Source organism: Ascaphus truei, chromosome 8 (assembly GCF_040206685.1).
Source record: "Ascaphus truei isolate aAscTru1 chromosome 8, aAscTru1.hap1, whole genome shotgun sequence".
Lineage (NCBI taxonomy): Eukaryota > Metazoa > Chordata > Amphibia > Anura > Ascaphidae > Ascaphus > Ascaphus truei.
The window spans coordinates 45,835,747-45,849,731 of NC_134490.1; the positions used below are offsets into that span (position 1 = coordinate 45,835,747).

General features: G+C 41.1%; 1 protein-coding gene across 1 annotated transcript in view; it reads left to right on the forward strand.

The window, feature by feature from the left end:
* SORCS3 (sortilin related VPS10 domain containing receptor 3) overlaps nt 1–13,985 on the forward strand; it is a 445,583-nt gene that overhangs the window by 191,346 nt on the left and 240,252 nt on the right. The window contains exon 4 of the mRNA XM_075611819.1: nt 10,993–11,151. Coding sequence (XP_075467934.1) covers nt 10,993–11,151 — 159 coding nt within the window. The remainder of the gene's footprint in view (nt 1–10,992; nt 11,152–13,985) is intronic.

The window sequence follows — 13,985 nt, forward strand, 5'->3', positions numbered from 1 at the left end:
TGCACCATTCCCGTGCACCAGCATCTTTGCCGAAAAATGTCTGACGTTGGCCCTTCCCTCCCCCTTTTTTTTTTCTTGCCTTCCAATTTAGGCATTTTCTTTTTGGGGTAATTACCAGGCCATCTGGGCCTGAGGACTGGTACCTCACTATCTCCTTGTGTTCAGAGACTCCTTCACCCTGTAAAAGAGCCTTGACTTCGGTCAGCTCATTGCATACTCTTGCCAGTGGCTGTTTGGCCTTTTCCTGTGAAGACAGCAACTCCGCTTTAGCGGTGATGGGTTTTGGACCTTTTTCCATCAGCCTACCTTCAGTGTTGGGTTTCACATCATTTATTTTCAGAACTTCAAATTGGGTGGGGGTCTTTTTAACCCCAAGTGCACCCCATGATGCCTCTCTTTTACAGTCGGCAGACTCGAAGGCTTGGGTCTGTCTTTCTTGTCCCCTTAACTTACTCCATTGGGAGTGTTGCTGAACAAACTGTGAGGTCTTTCTCATCTTACAAACATGGACACTCTTTAGTCCCATTCTCGACTGTCTCTTCACAGCAGCTGCCTTCCTTGCAAGGAAACCACTATGGGTCCCATAGTACAACCGGCTTCTTACTGTGCTACTGCATAGCACCTTGGTCTTCCCATCCCGTGCCTTATGAAAAGTTGACTGTAACACTGCAACGGTATTGCAGTCAAGCTTCCTGGTGCGCCTCACTTGCTTTATCTCTACCACCCTTTTTCCCATGGACTGCTTCTGTGACCCAAGGGTCTGTCTTAGGGTTGTAACCTCTTTCCCCAACTTCCGCTGAGGAATATCCTGCTGGGCAGCATTAGAGTCCAACGTAGCATCCTGCTCAGTCTTCAGAGCCTCGAGTATCTCATCCAGGTCACGCTTTTGTTTCTTTGCCATCTTGCGGCCAGCACGCTCAGACTCCAGGTCCTTCCTCAGGTCATGAAGCTGTCCTTCTGCATTTCTTTTTCCACTCAGTGCAGCTGCCAGTTCATCTTCTTTGGCGTCGAGTCGTGATTTCACATCTCCTAGCTGGTTCAGCACAAGTCTTAAGTCTGTTTCTTTCGCTCTATTTCTGACCTGCCAGTGCTCCTCCCGGACCTTGTCCAGCTCCAGCAGCAGTCGGGCCATCTCATTGGACGTGTGGTCCAGAATCTTGCGGGTATCAGCCATCTCGGTTTCATAGCGCAATGACAGGCAAGCCACCTGTCGGACGGTCACCTTCTCCCGCTCGGCGAGCGGTATCTTGTGCTCAGCAACCTGCGTTTGCAGCTCTTCAATTTGATCCTGAAAATCCCCTCTCAGGGCCCTCACCTCTTCCTCGTGCTTGCTCTGGGCTTGCGTCAGCTCCTCCTTCATCTTTTGGAGCCCTGCAGTTTTTGTCGCCAGTATCGCTGTTGCTTCTGTCTTCCAGGCTTCTTTCTCCTTGGCATACTGACTCATGGAGATGGAGTTGCCTCTCTGCTTCTCCAGCTCTTGCTCCAGTCTTTGGACCTTCTCATGTTCCCTCTCACACAGAGTCACCTGGCTTCTAAGCTCCGCCTCCAGCGATGCTCTTGTGGCGCTCAACGTGATCTTCAGCTGCTCCAGGGCGAGGCATTCTTTTTCCAGCATTTTCTCTGCATTCTGCAGAGCAGCCTGTACTTCATTTTTTTCTTGCGCCAATTGCGTCTTCACTTTCTGCGCTTGGTAAAGCTTCTCAGTCCCATCCTTGACCTGGCCAGTCAGGTTTAAAACCTCTTCCTTCAGGTTTATATTCTCCATTTTCACAGTCTCTACATCCCTTAGGACTGTTTCATTGGCTTTCTTCAAAGTACCCAGCTCTGCCCCTAGCGATGCTCTTGTGGCGTACAGCGTGGCCCTCAGTTCCTCATGCTGTTCTGTGGGGACATACTGGGTACTCAGCCGTTCCTGTAGCACTCGCTGCTTCTCCTTGGCTGCTTGCAGACTTGCATGTAGCTCTTGCAGCTGGCTCTGCCATATGTGCGTTGCCTGTGTGTGCTGCTGCAGGGAGACACGATGCATCCTCTCTGCATTCTGCAGTGCTTCCTGCACCTCTAGCTTTTCCTGGATCAATTGCTTCTCCACTTTTCCTGCTTGGTGGAGCTTCTTATCACCTTTACTGATTTGATCAGTCAAGTCTGAATTTTTCTGCGTCAGACTTACATTCTCCTTCTTTACAGTCTCTAAATCCCTTGTATAGCTGGGAGTATACACCTCTGTACCTCGGCATTAGCTTCTCGCTCCCTATTCAATTGTTTCTGCAAGACATCATAATCACGCTGGGCAGTTTGGAGTGCAGAAATTAAGGCCTCTTTTCCCTGGATCAAGGATTCAGCTTCCCTTTGCTCCTCCTTTTCCTTTGTTACCGTTCCTGTGACAATTCTGCCCATCATTCCGGTCTGCAGCACATCTCGGTGGCTTGCTGACGCCCGTTGTCCTGATATCGCAGGCTCAAGTGGTCTGGTCACTTCCTCTGTGACTTGAAAAATATTTTTATTTTTCTTCATTCTCTTTGTTTTATTAGTTCCAGAGACATCAGTGGTACTGGGCACACACACACTGGACACTTTTGCAGCTTTCATCTGCGGGTACGTCTCTCTTCTCGGGGCCACATATGCGTCGTCATCATAATCATCATATGGCCTGAAGGGACACTTTTGTATGGTTATGTACATTGCAAAACTGACAAATGACGGCGGCCATTTTAAAACCCCGTTTTTTTATTTTTTCACACCCGACGAGGCAGACTTTGCACAACACACGCAAGTTGTTCTTGCTTTACAATATTTGAACCTTCTGGGTTCTTCTTAGGGCAACTTCTTTGCAAAAATCCATTTTCACTTTCTTTTTTTTACCAGACAGGGCAAACTTTACCTCACAGCACTTGCTAGCTGCAAATTCCATGCTTCAGCAAAAATATTTTTTTTTTCCGCTTGAGTTCAGTGTCTCAACACATCTTCATCTACTGACCCCCAGAGGCGTAGCATCCCACTTGTGACACCACCTGTAGCAGGACGGCCTCGCGGCGGGGTCAGTAAGACGCTAGACGCGATGGGAAAACTTTAAACAGGAGCCCTGGAGTAAGTCGTTTGTCACAATATATATGTGTGTGTGTGTGTGTGTGTGTGTGTGTGTGTGTGTATATGTAAATATATGTATATATATGTATGTGTGTGTGTATATATATATATATATATATATATATATATATATATATATATATATATATATATATATATATATATATATATATATTGTGGCAGGACGGCCTCGTGGCGGGGTCAGTAAGATGCTAGACGCGATGGGAAAACTTTAAACACTAGTGGTTTATTAGCCACAACCAAAATAAGTACGGGTGCACTGTCCCTTTAAGAAACTACTTTCTTGAAAATTAAAGCCTAGTCCCGTTAGGGACACTAATTCACTTCTTGAGCCCTTACTAACAGGACAGCCAGCTAATCTGGTCATGCCCAAAACATGCTACACAAAGGATAACGAAACGTATAAGAATAAAGTCTTATCTGTTTTGCCGCTCCAGTAGCAACAGGAACACGGTTCCGGGGAGCAGGCTATGTCCAGCCTCGCAGCGATCTTGATCTTTATCCTGGGTTGGGGTCCCAGCTGGTCCCAGCAGCTAGCTCCTCGCAGGACTGGGGGACCAGAGCAACAGCAACGGCTTCCTAGCCGGGAGAGTTCTCTCCACCTTCCTGTGGAAAAACAAGCTCTTCGCAGCAATCTGTATCTGTATCTTTATCCTGGGTTGGGGTCCCAGCTGGTCCCAGCAGCCTAGCTCCTCGCAGGACTGGGGGACCAGAGCAACAGCAACGGCTTCCCAGCCGAGAGAGTTCTCTCCACCTTCCTGTGGAAAAACAAGCTCTCTGTGTGTGCGTCACTTCCTGCTTTTAAACCTGCAGTCTCTCAGGCCTCCTGCTTAATTAGGCTGCAGGTGTGCTTCTTTCTGTCTGAGGAGATTAACACTTTGGGAACTGGCTGCAGCGTCTCTCCATTCACTATTCCAGCCTACTGAGTTAGTGACTCTGTCACAATATATATATATATATATATATATATATATATATATATATATATATATATATATATATATATATATATATATATATATACACTCATCTGCATGTCTTAGGCAGGTCTGCAACCCCGCCTTTCACCATTATCACACAGCACTTCCACTGCAGCAAGGGATTCTGGGGAATGACATGCAAATGAGCACACAGTGCCACTTTTTGCTTCAAAAACCATTTTAACATGGTTCCCTATAGGCTTAAGCTTGCTGCATGGTCACAGTTTTGAGCACAGCCATGGTTAAGGTGCATACTCAGAAAACCCACCCACAGACAGCTTTTTCAACCTTTATGGGTCTCATCAGTGTGGGGTTGGTAAACTGGGTATGCAGAGAAGCTAAAGGATGGGGTTTACCATACTGAGTTAAGTTATGGTGAGTAAAAAAAGTGACAAAAACCCTCCACAGCAAAGCAAATATGCAAATGTAAATACAACTGTATGCTCATCTGCATTCCTTACGCAGGTCTGCAACCCCGCCTTTCACCATTATCACCCAGCACACAGCACTTCCCCTGCAGCAAGGGATTCTGGGGAATGACATGCAAATGAGCACACAGTGCCACTTTTTGCTTCAAAAACCTTTTTTTAACATGGTTCCCTATAGGCTTAAGCTTGCTGCATGGTCACAGCTTTGAGCACAGCCATGGTTAAGGTGCACCTTGTGTGCTCATTTGCATGTCATTCCCCAGAATCACTTTTTTTTAACTCAGTATACAGTAGACACAGACACAGACACAGACACAGACACAGACAATATTATAATCATTATTTATCATTTAATATTTATTATCTATTATGGTTTTATTTAATCTTCACTTTTTCATCTTGTTGGTTGTTTGAATATATTAGGATCTCTGTTCATTTGTGTTTATACACTTTTTTTTAAATTATTGTTATATCCATTTTTTATTTATTATTTTTTAGGATCATTCCTTCACTCCATAATATTTATATTATTTTTTATTTATTCATCTGGGTGCATTTTATATCAGTTTTATATTACTCTATTAGTTTGGGGACATAGCTTCTATTGTGTTGTATTTGTTACAACATAGTGGTATGGATTTAGCCATAGGTATGTCCACGTTTGGACCTTTTAACAATTTTGGGCTTATTTGGGCTTATTTGGTCTTGTCTAATACATTGTGTGTCAGTTAGCCCATCCTGCATCATCCTGTTTTCGTATGTTCACTGTTTTTGAGCTCATTGTAATGATTTACCAGCATTGTGTTCTGTTTAGATTATGCACTTTTAATTGGTTTAGCAAGTAAATTCTAGCCTATAGTAGCATGGCAAAGTTAATAGTATGGGCTATAAATATCTAACGCCCTCACTGTGCTGTTACCCCTGATGAAGTCACGTTAGTTACGAAACGCATAGGGACGGCACGCTACGACGCATGACGTCACTCTCCCCTACCACGTGAGCTTAGTGTATCGAGACACAAGCTCAGTTACAAAGACTTTGTGGCAGACGGAACTTTTATACAGTAGCAATCTGCTACAAATATACCTTCGGTACTTTGCTTATTGAGGAGCTCTATCAGAAGGACTTACCGTTTTCTTAATAAGAATTGGCTGGAATCCAAAGAAGCTCACGGCGGAGGAATCAGCTGCAGTTGAGTATCATCTCCCTAGAGACTGATTTACTCTACATGCTTTTTATCTAACTCCACTTGTGAGTGTGTTTTTTTTAAAGACTATCAGCATTGTTCAGTAATACATTGTGACAGAGTTACGCTATGTGGCATGCACCGTTCTCTTTTTCTTTTTTCTTAGATGTTGCCTGGATGTGGGCAATCCTTTGAGAGGCTGCAGCGGAGTCAGAGCATCTGATTATCCAACACCCATTGGACTGCCTTTTTTGAATGGACACACATTTGGTTATATTTTATTTGTGTTTCAATATTAGATACCTGATTATTGATAACGGAATATTTGTTGGTGTTAATGGCAAATATTTGATATTGATATTTTATTTTTTAGGTATCAATTGCAGCACACTTACTAATTTAATTATCATTATTAATATTTTGTCCACTTCCTTAGCGATTTATATATTTTTTATTTATTTCACTGGGTTTTACCAACAATTGTATTGTTAATATTGGTATAGTGTATTGAGTGTGCGCTTACGTTTTGTGGATGTATGTGTATATATATATATATATATATATATATATATATATATATATCAATAGTACCAGACTCATGTAAATACTGGCAGAGAATACATATCTATCAGACTAGGGAATAAGGGGTAGGAGAAACCCCAAATCTATCAGACTAGGCATGGGAGGATGTGGAGAGACCCCCTCCATAGGACCCAGGAAAAAAGTACAGTGAGGGATATATGCATTGTCATACCAGAGTGCTAGTATCAATGCATTCATTGAAGCCAGCAGGGATAAGCGTGCCAACATATAGATCCAAAATGACTCCCTCCTGCACAGGGTCATGAACCTATCCTCCCCCAATATCGATGGGGGGGATATGCTCAAGACCCATAACAATCAGGAGCCTAGGATCAGGTATTCAATATGTCATTTACTGAGACAGCTGTTACCCTTGGAGTGAGAATTAAAGTGACGGACACTACTGCCAATTCTGACGCCCAAGAACCCGTCATGTTATGTGATCACTCCAGGAGCAAAAGTGCCAGAGATCAGGTGGAACTCTGGTACCACTGGACTCCCAGTACCGTAAAGGTTAATATTACTTTGTTACACATAAGTAACTGGGGCACAGGGAGCTAGAATCAAAACCACAAGTCTGTGTGGTCAGGATCAGCATCTTAATTTCTACACCACACTTTCTTACATTGATAATGAATTAAACATTTACTGTATACACGCATTTTTGTTGTCCACTTTAACGTGTAAAGGGTTAATAAAAACTAGCTTGACAGATCCCAAGGATGTTATTATATTACTGATTTACAATACTTAACATATTCATGCATTCTTCCAAATGGATCAGTTGGATGGGAAATTCTCCATGTATTGGCATTTATGGACATCTTGCACCGGGACAAGGTGTTCTCAGCTATAAATGGCCAACCTGATACTCACTCCTTACGTGGAATTAACAGCAACATCTGAACCCGTGTCAGATCAGTCTTCCATGACACTGTCAATTCTCCCATTTTTACCCTTACTTGAGTAACTCCAGTTCTATCTGCTTTTCCTAGTTTTTAATCTCCGCTGTACCTCAGTGGTCACAGGAACCCATTAGGGCTAGTTTGTCCAGGTGTTAATCACTGTGAGCTGGCACTAGGTGCTTTTATAAACCTGGTGCAGTATCTTTGTAGCCAGGAGAATTTGATAAATAACCTAAAGAGTTCCTGTAAAATACTGCACATGTCCATGGTATTGTATATAGATACATAACTGACATGGGGATGGGAATTGGTTGCTGATGCTGCATCGCATGTTGTAAATGACTCCCGAAGCAGCAATTTAATGGTGAAACTAAGCTCATGCATACACTTGGTTATCTCCGAATTCCTCGGGTGCGGTACATTAATGTGCATTAAGTGCACCACTAAGGACTTTCTCTATTGGTCTTTTGTAAAATCCCTTTTTTTAATCTATGGCTGCAAAATGCAAAAAGCTAGATAAAATGTAATTTCCTCTTTAATAAAGGGTGTCATTTCATCTAATATTATGGAAAACGATTAGAATTTAAAAACCTATATGTTATTTCTGACAAGACTCTGGTGCTCTCGTTCCGTCCTTGTGGCAATTATAAATGGCAATGCTGAGTTTTGGCAGGAGGCTCATTCAAACTTGAGTTTGTTTATTGGCACTTAATTAAATGCAATTAATCTAAATCACTAGTGGGGAGGACGCATTTGCTGAAGACCGATAATTGCAAGTGGCAGTTTACCCTTTAACAAATGAGCTGATATATCAACCACAAAAGTCACTTGTTGATTGAGTAGAGAAAAACCTGTTTCTCTCCTTTATAACAAGCCGTAAACTTTAGGCTAGGTTCACTAAAGGTTGATATTGGTGCGTTAAGATTTGGTGTAAAACAATGAAATTGGGGTTCCGGGGGTCATTTTTATACTTACTGCCGTATTCATTAAGAATTCCGTATTGATAAATGGGTTACAATGCTTATTCTCATTTGAAAGCATGAACATGGTGTTAACTCAACACTAAATACTGTACCACTAACCATACAGATACGCATTAACTCAGAAATCTGCATTAATCAGTGCTGGCGATTCAATAATTAAATCAAACAAATATTCAATGGCTTTGGTGCCTGATGCAACCAGTACGTTGCCCATGAATGCCTTCAGGCACCAATGGGTTAACATACAAACACCCTACAAATAAAACACAAAAAGCATAACTTCCGCGTGTAAATATTAAGCCTCTAGTAGCTCGGGCAGCTAGTCTAAGGCTGCGGCCTGGGTGGATGCGAGTGCGCTGGCGCTCGATCTCTGTGATGTAAGGCACTCATTTTGCTCGGGCAATTTATGTCCTGCTAGTTGCACGCATAGGGGGGCATGTTGGGGGCGCGGTCATGACATCACGGAGCTGGTTCACCCTCAGTGGGCGAACCACTCACGTGACGCGCGAGCGGCAGAATCAAATTTGTTTGATTCTGCAAGCAGCTGAGCGCCGTGCGTTCACGGGCACGTGCAAGCGCACACGCTGGACAAACACATTGTAGCAATGTGTTTGATTCTGCGCACGCTCAGCGTCACCCTGGGCGAGACCTTAGACGTGGGATTTCCCATTCTTGGGCAACATTGGTTTTCAACCTTCTAAGAACAGCAGAATCCATTTAAAATGTATTGCGATTCTGTAGAACCCTGGCACACTTATCCAAAGCATGTAAACATACTGTTCCCGTGGTAGAACTTTCTATGTTATATGTCATTTGTAACATTACAGTATTACATTTAGGAATTATGACATTGGATTTGCAAGAGTTAAATCTTCACCTTTGCAAGAAATGTTCATGCGATTTGTCCAATACCATTTGCTTCTGCTTCTCCCATCGCTTGTTTCCTACCCTCTGTCCCAGCAAGTTTCTTGTAGCATGGAAATGAGTTTTATGCCGATTTAGGAGATCTACCTTCAAAGCAACAATTAAAGCTGCAGTTCAGTCTTTTTTTTTTTAATTAATTTTTTTACTTCAATAGTTTCATGTGTGCAATCTCTAATTACCTAAAGAACAGTATAGCTGCAGGTCAATTCGTTCTCCATGTATTGATCGGCAAAATTTGGCAAGATCTTTAGAGATGGCATATATTTTTCTTCTGCTTCAGTCTCTCAGTGGAAGCTCATGAATATTCATGAGCACTCCTGCACTGACATGTGCTAGAGTGAGGGCAGGGCTGACAAAGGGGAGTGCCAGGGCTTGTGACAGGACATGAAGGGGCGGTGCCTTAGCAAATGCTTGTTAAAATAGAATACAAGAAAATTGGTCTTTCAAAGTTGTTTTTTTAAAAACAGAAAATGCTAAAAATATCTTTTTTCTTACTACAGAACTGATTTATTAAAAAAACCACACATGCAGGATATTGCCTGAACTGCAGCTTTAACGGCAATTTGTAGTAGATGTTTTATGTATTTTTGCTTATTCAAATAGTTTGGAATTTGTTTTCCCAGCTATTAAGTGATCTACAAAACGGTGCAAACTTTCCAAGTTGCTCCAATTTACCATCCAGATGATAAATTAAAACCAGTTCAAACTTGGAAAAAAAAAAAGAAAGCAAACAGGTGGCCCTTTTGATGCAGTAATGTGCGCTGCCATTCTTTCAATTTCATATTTTTTTTACTAAACTGAACTGGGGGTTCATCCGGAGATGATGGCTGGTCCCCGATGTCTGGAAATATCCCGGTACCGACTAGTGAAACATTTTGTACCTGGTCAGCTTTGCCGTCGGCGGCCGGTAACAAGCTGCATCGCTGTATTTTATTGGTGACCAAGACACCCACTTTGTAGTTTTTTTTTCTTTCTAGTTTTCCTCACACTAGGAGAATTCTTGTCACTCTGGAACTGGGGGATCCACCGAATCAGCACTGAGCACTAACCCAGTTCAGGTATACTAGGGAAAAAATAATAACTTAGGGGGCGATTGCTGCTTTAAATGTAAGGTTAGTGAATGTGAATTGGTGAATTATTCTGCAGACTTCTCCTGCAGTGACGAACTGATTGGAGTTTGCCAGACTGCAAGGAGGAAAACAAACTTTGTGCATCACCTTCATAACTATAAACCAATTTTATAGCCAACAGATTTTGATGAAACTTCCCAGATGTGCTTTATGTATGTTAGAACCTCCAGCAGCTATTGAACTGGCTGGCAATCTAACACATCATCGCTAGAAGCACTTTGCAGAAATGGTCATATTGATACGAGCACTTATCTTTGTTTTCGCTTCTCCTTTTGTTCCATTTCTGACAGATGTGGTCAGAAAGAGGCTTCTGTAGGTCTATTCTTTTCATGCTAGTTTAACAAAGGTCTGCTGATGATTAAAGACAAGGGCAACTGCACAGCGGGAATGAAATAAAATAAAAGTATGTAACATTAACAGTAATCTCTATAAAATTGCAACGCAGGGCAGAGACACATAATTAGCTGTAAAATCATGCACTTTGAAAAAAAATCTAATTTTAAATAAACAAAAGAGTTGGAGAAAAATGAGACAATAATCCCCTATGATGCAGAATTTGATACATCCCATACTGATATGTGCACCTGTATCTCCTCACGTAGGTCTATGCAGTAGTGCCCAGAACACACGCAATTGGGCAACATACTGTAGGCAAAAAATGCATTCATCTGATCTGCTGACAATACTTAGCTGGCTATAGTCATTCTAAGGTAAAAAGGCCTTTGTGACGTTTCTTGACACTAATACTCTATGCTGTGTTATCTTTCAGATCATGCTGCTGAGTGACCCTGATATTGAGAGCAGTATATTGATCAGCTCAGATGAAGGAGCCACTTATCAGAAATACCGGCTGCATTTTTACATTCAAAGCCTGCTGTTTCACCCTAAGCAGGAAGACTGGGTCCTGGCGTACAGTCTGGATCAGAAGGTAAGAGCCTATTCCAATAAGAGTACACAGCTCTGTGTAACATGTTAGAGGAGGTATGCCACATCCTTGACACAATATATATATATATATATGCAAATACAACTGTGTGCTCATCTGCATGTCTTAGGCAGGTCTGCAACCCCGCCTTTCCCCATTATATATATATAATATAGTGAGTGGCACTGTGTGCTCATTTGCATGTCATTTCCCAGAATCCCTTGCTGCAGTGGAAGTGCTGTGTGCTGGGTGATAATGGGGAAAGGCGGGGTTGCAGACCTGCCTAAGACATGCAGATGAGCATACAGTTGTATTTGCATATATATATATATATATATATATATATATATATATATATATATATATATATATACATACATACATACATACATACATACATACATACATACATACATACATACATATATATATATATATATATATATATATATATATACGCATATATATATATATATATATATACATATATAAAAACAGAAAAAGAGAGAGAGCGCACGCCCCATAGCATAATACTGCATGAAATTTATTAAAAATGAAGGAAGGGAATGGGGGGTGGGGGAGGGTAGAAATCGCACTCACAAGATAAAAATATATAAAAGGCAGTTTGTGAATAAATCACCACCATCCGGTTCTGGATACTGGAACACGTCTCCGTGGACTCCGTGGACTCCTTCAGGACTGCCAGACACGATCACCAGGAACCAGGTGTACAGGGCTCCGTTCGCTATCTGTGTAATGTCCAGATCCCAGCTCTCGCTTCCAATGGCCGCCGATGGTATTCCCGCGCTTGGTGTGGGTTCCCTGACGCGTTTCGTCACCTGACGGGTGACTTTCTCAAAGGGCTGATGCTGAATGGAATCAAGTCCTGCCCTCTTATAGCTAGTCCGTTGCCAGGCAACCCGTGATCGGGTGATTGAATAAACCTGTATTGTGCTAAGGTGGCTGATGTTTGTTAAAAATGCTAATCATTGGAAACTCACTATAAAAGGACTATTTGGGACTGTTACACTTAGGGAAAAAGAACAAGAAATAAATATATAATTGAAATATCTCAAGGACAATAGTATTGGAACAGAATGGATAAAGTAAAATTAAAAATAAGGTTCAAATATTCATAAATCATCACTTCATATATATTCATAATTCATTGTACTGCAATGTATGATTTCAAGCACTTTTTTTTAATGATTCCCCAGTAGGAAAACCAGCATGATAATTTAGTTATATGAGATTTAAATAAACTCTCAATAGGTGTAAATAGTTATATCATACATTGCACTACATGGTGACCATATTGAAACAATAGAACATTGATTTGAACAATAATTTCAGATACAAGACAACAGATCTCAATGATAAAATAGAGTAATATTACCCATAAATTCCAATTCCATATCAATTTCATATATATAGAAAGGTTTAGGACCTATTGTCAATATAAAACATAAGTATAAACCGAGACAAGGGTGTCTGCAGATAAAATAAAATAAATTCCCATATGGGATAATAAAATATACCTGTATATCCCTATTGATCTCTAATGATACTACAAATATATACAGACTAAATATGTTACTGGGAGGCCTAATAGATTACACATCATATCTCAAATGTTATATAACATAAAATATCCCATATGGGAATTTATTTTATTTATTTATTTTATTTTATCTGCAAACATCAGCCACCTTAAACAATACAGGTTTATTCAATCACCCGATCAAGGGTTGCCTGGCAACGGACTAGCTATAAGAGGGCAGGACTTGATTCCATTCAGCATCAGCCCTTTGAGAAAGTCGCCCGTCAGGTGACGAAACGCGTCAGGGAACTGAGAGCGCGATTACGTCACGACGACGCTGCGCACGCGCAGGAGCCCACACCAAGCACGGGAATACCATCGGCGGCCATTGGAAGCGAGAGCTGGGATCTGGACATTACACAGATAGCGAACGGAGCCCTGTACACCTGGTTCCTGGTGATCGTGTCTGGCAGTCCTGAAGGAGTCCACGGAGTCCACGGAGACGTGTTCCAGTATCCAGAACCGGATGGTGGTGATTTATTCACAAACTGCCTTTTATATATTTTTATCTTGTGAGTGCGATTCCTACCCCCCCACCCCCCATTCACTTCCTTCATTTTTAATAAATTTCATGCAGTATTATGCTATGGGGCGTGCGCTCTCTCTCTTTTTCTGTTTCTAGATATCTGTGGAGTTGGTTTACCCCGTGTGAGAGCAGCCCAAGACCCCTTTATCTACATTGAATACCTATCATTATGGACTAATTATTGAAGGACTGGTTGGACTTTTTTATTTATTGTTCTGTTTCTTTTTTCAGCACGTTTATGCAATGTTATTATATTGATACTGGTTGTGTTTAAATAGAATTTAATAGGTTATATTATTTAAAGATATATATATTTTTCTTTTAATATTCACACATTAACACGAATCATCTATTGATGGAACTATAGTTTAATTATTTTCACTATTTATCACAATACTGTTTTTTGGCGTTATATTTTTTTGTTTATATATATATATATATAATATATATATATATATATATATATATATATATATATATATATATATATATATATATATATAAAACAAAATAGCCGTGTTAGTCCAGTTGCGATTCTGCAGAATAAATTAGTTCTTCAGTATTAGGTGATACCTTTTTTATTTGGACTACCCATTTATGTCATAGGACAAGCTTTCGAGAGTTCTCCTCTCTTCCTCAGGTCAGCAATACTAATTAACACAGGAATATGGCTAAAACGGTGTAAGGGAGAGCAGGAAGAGAAAAACAAAA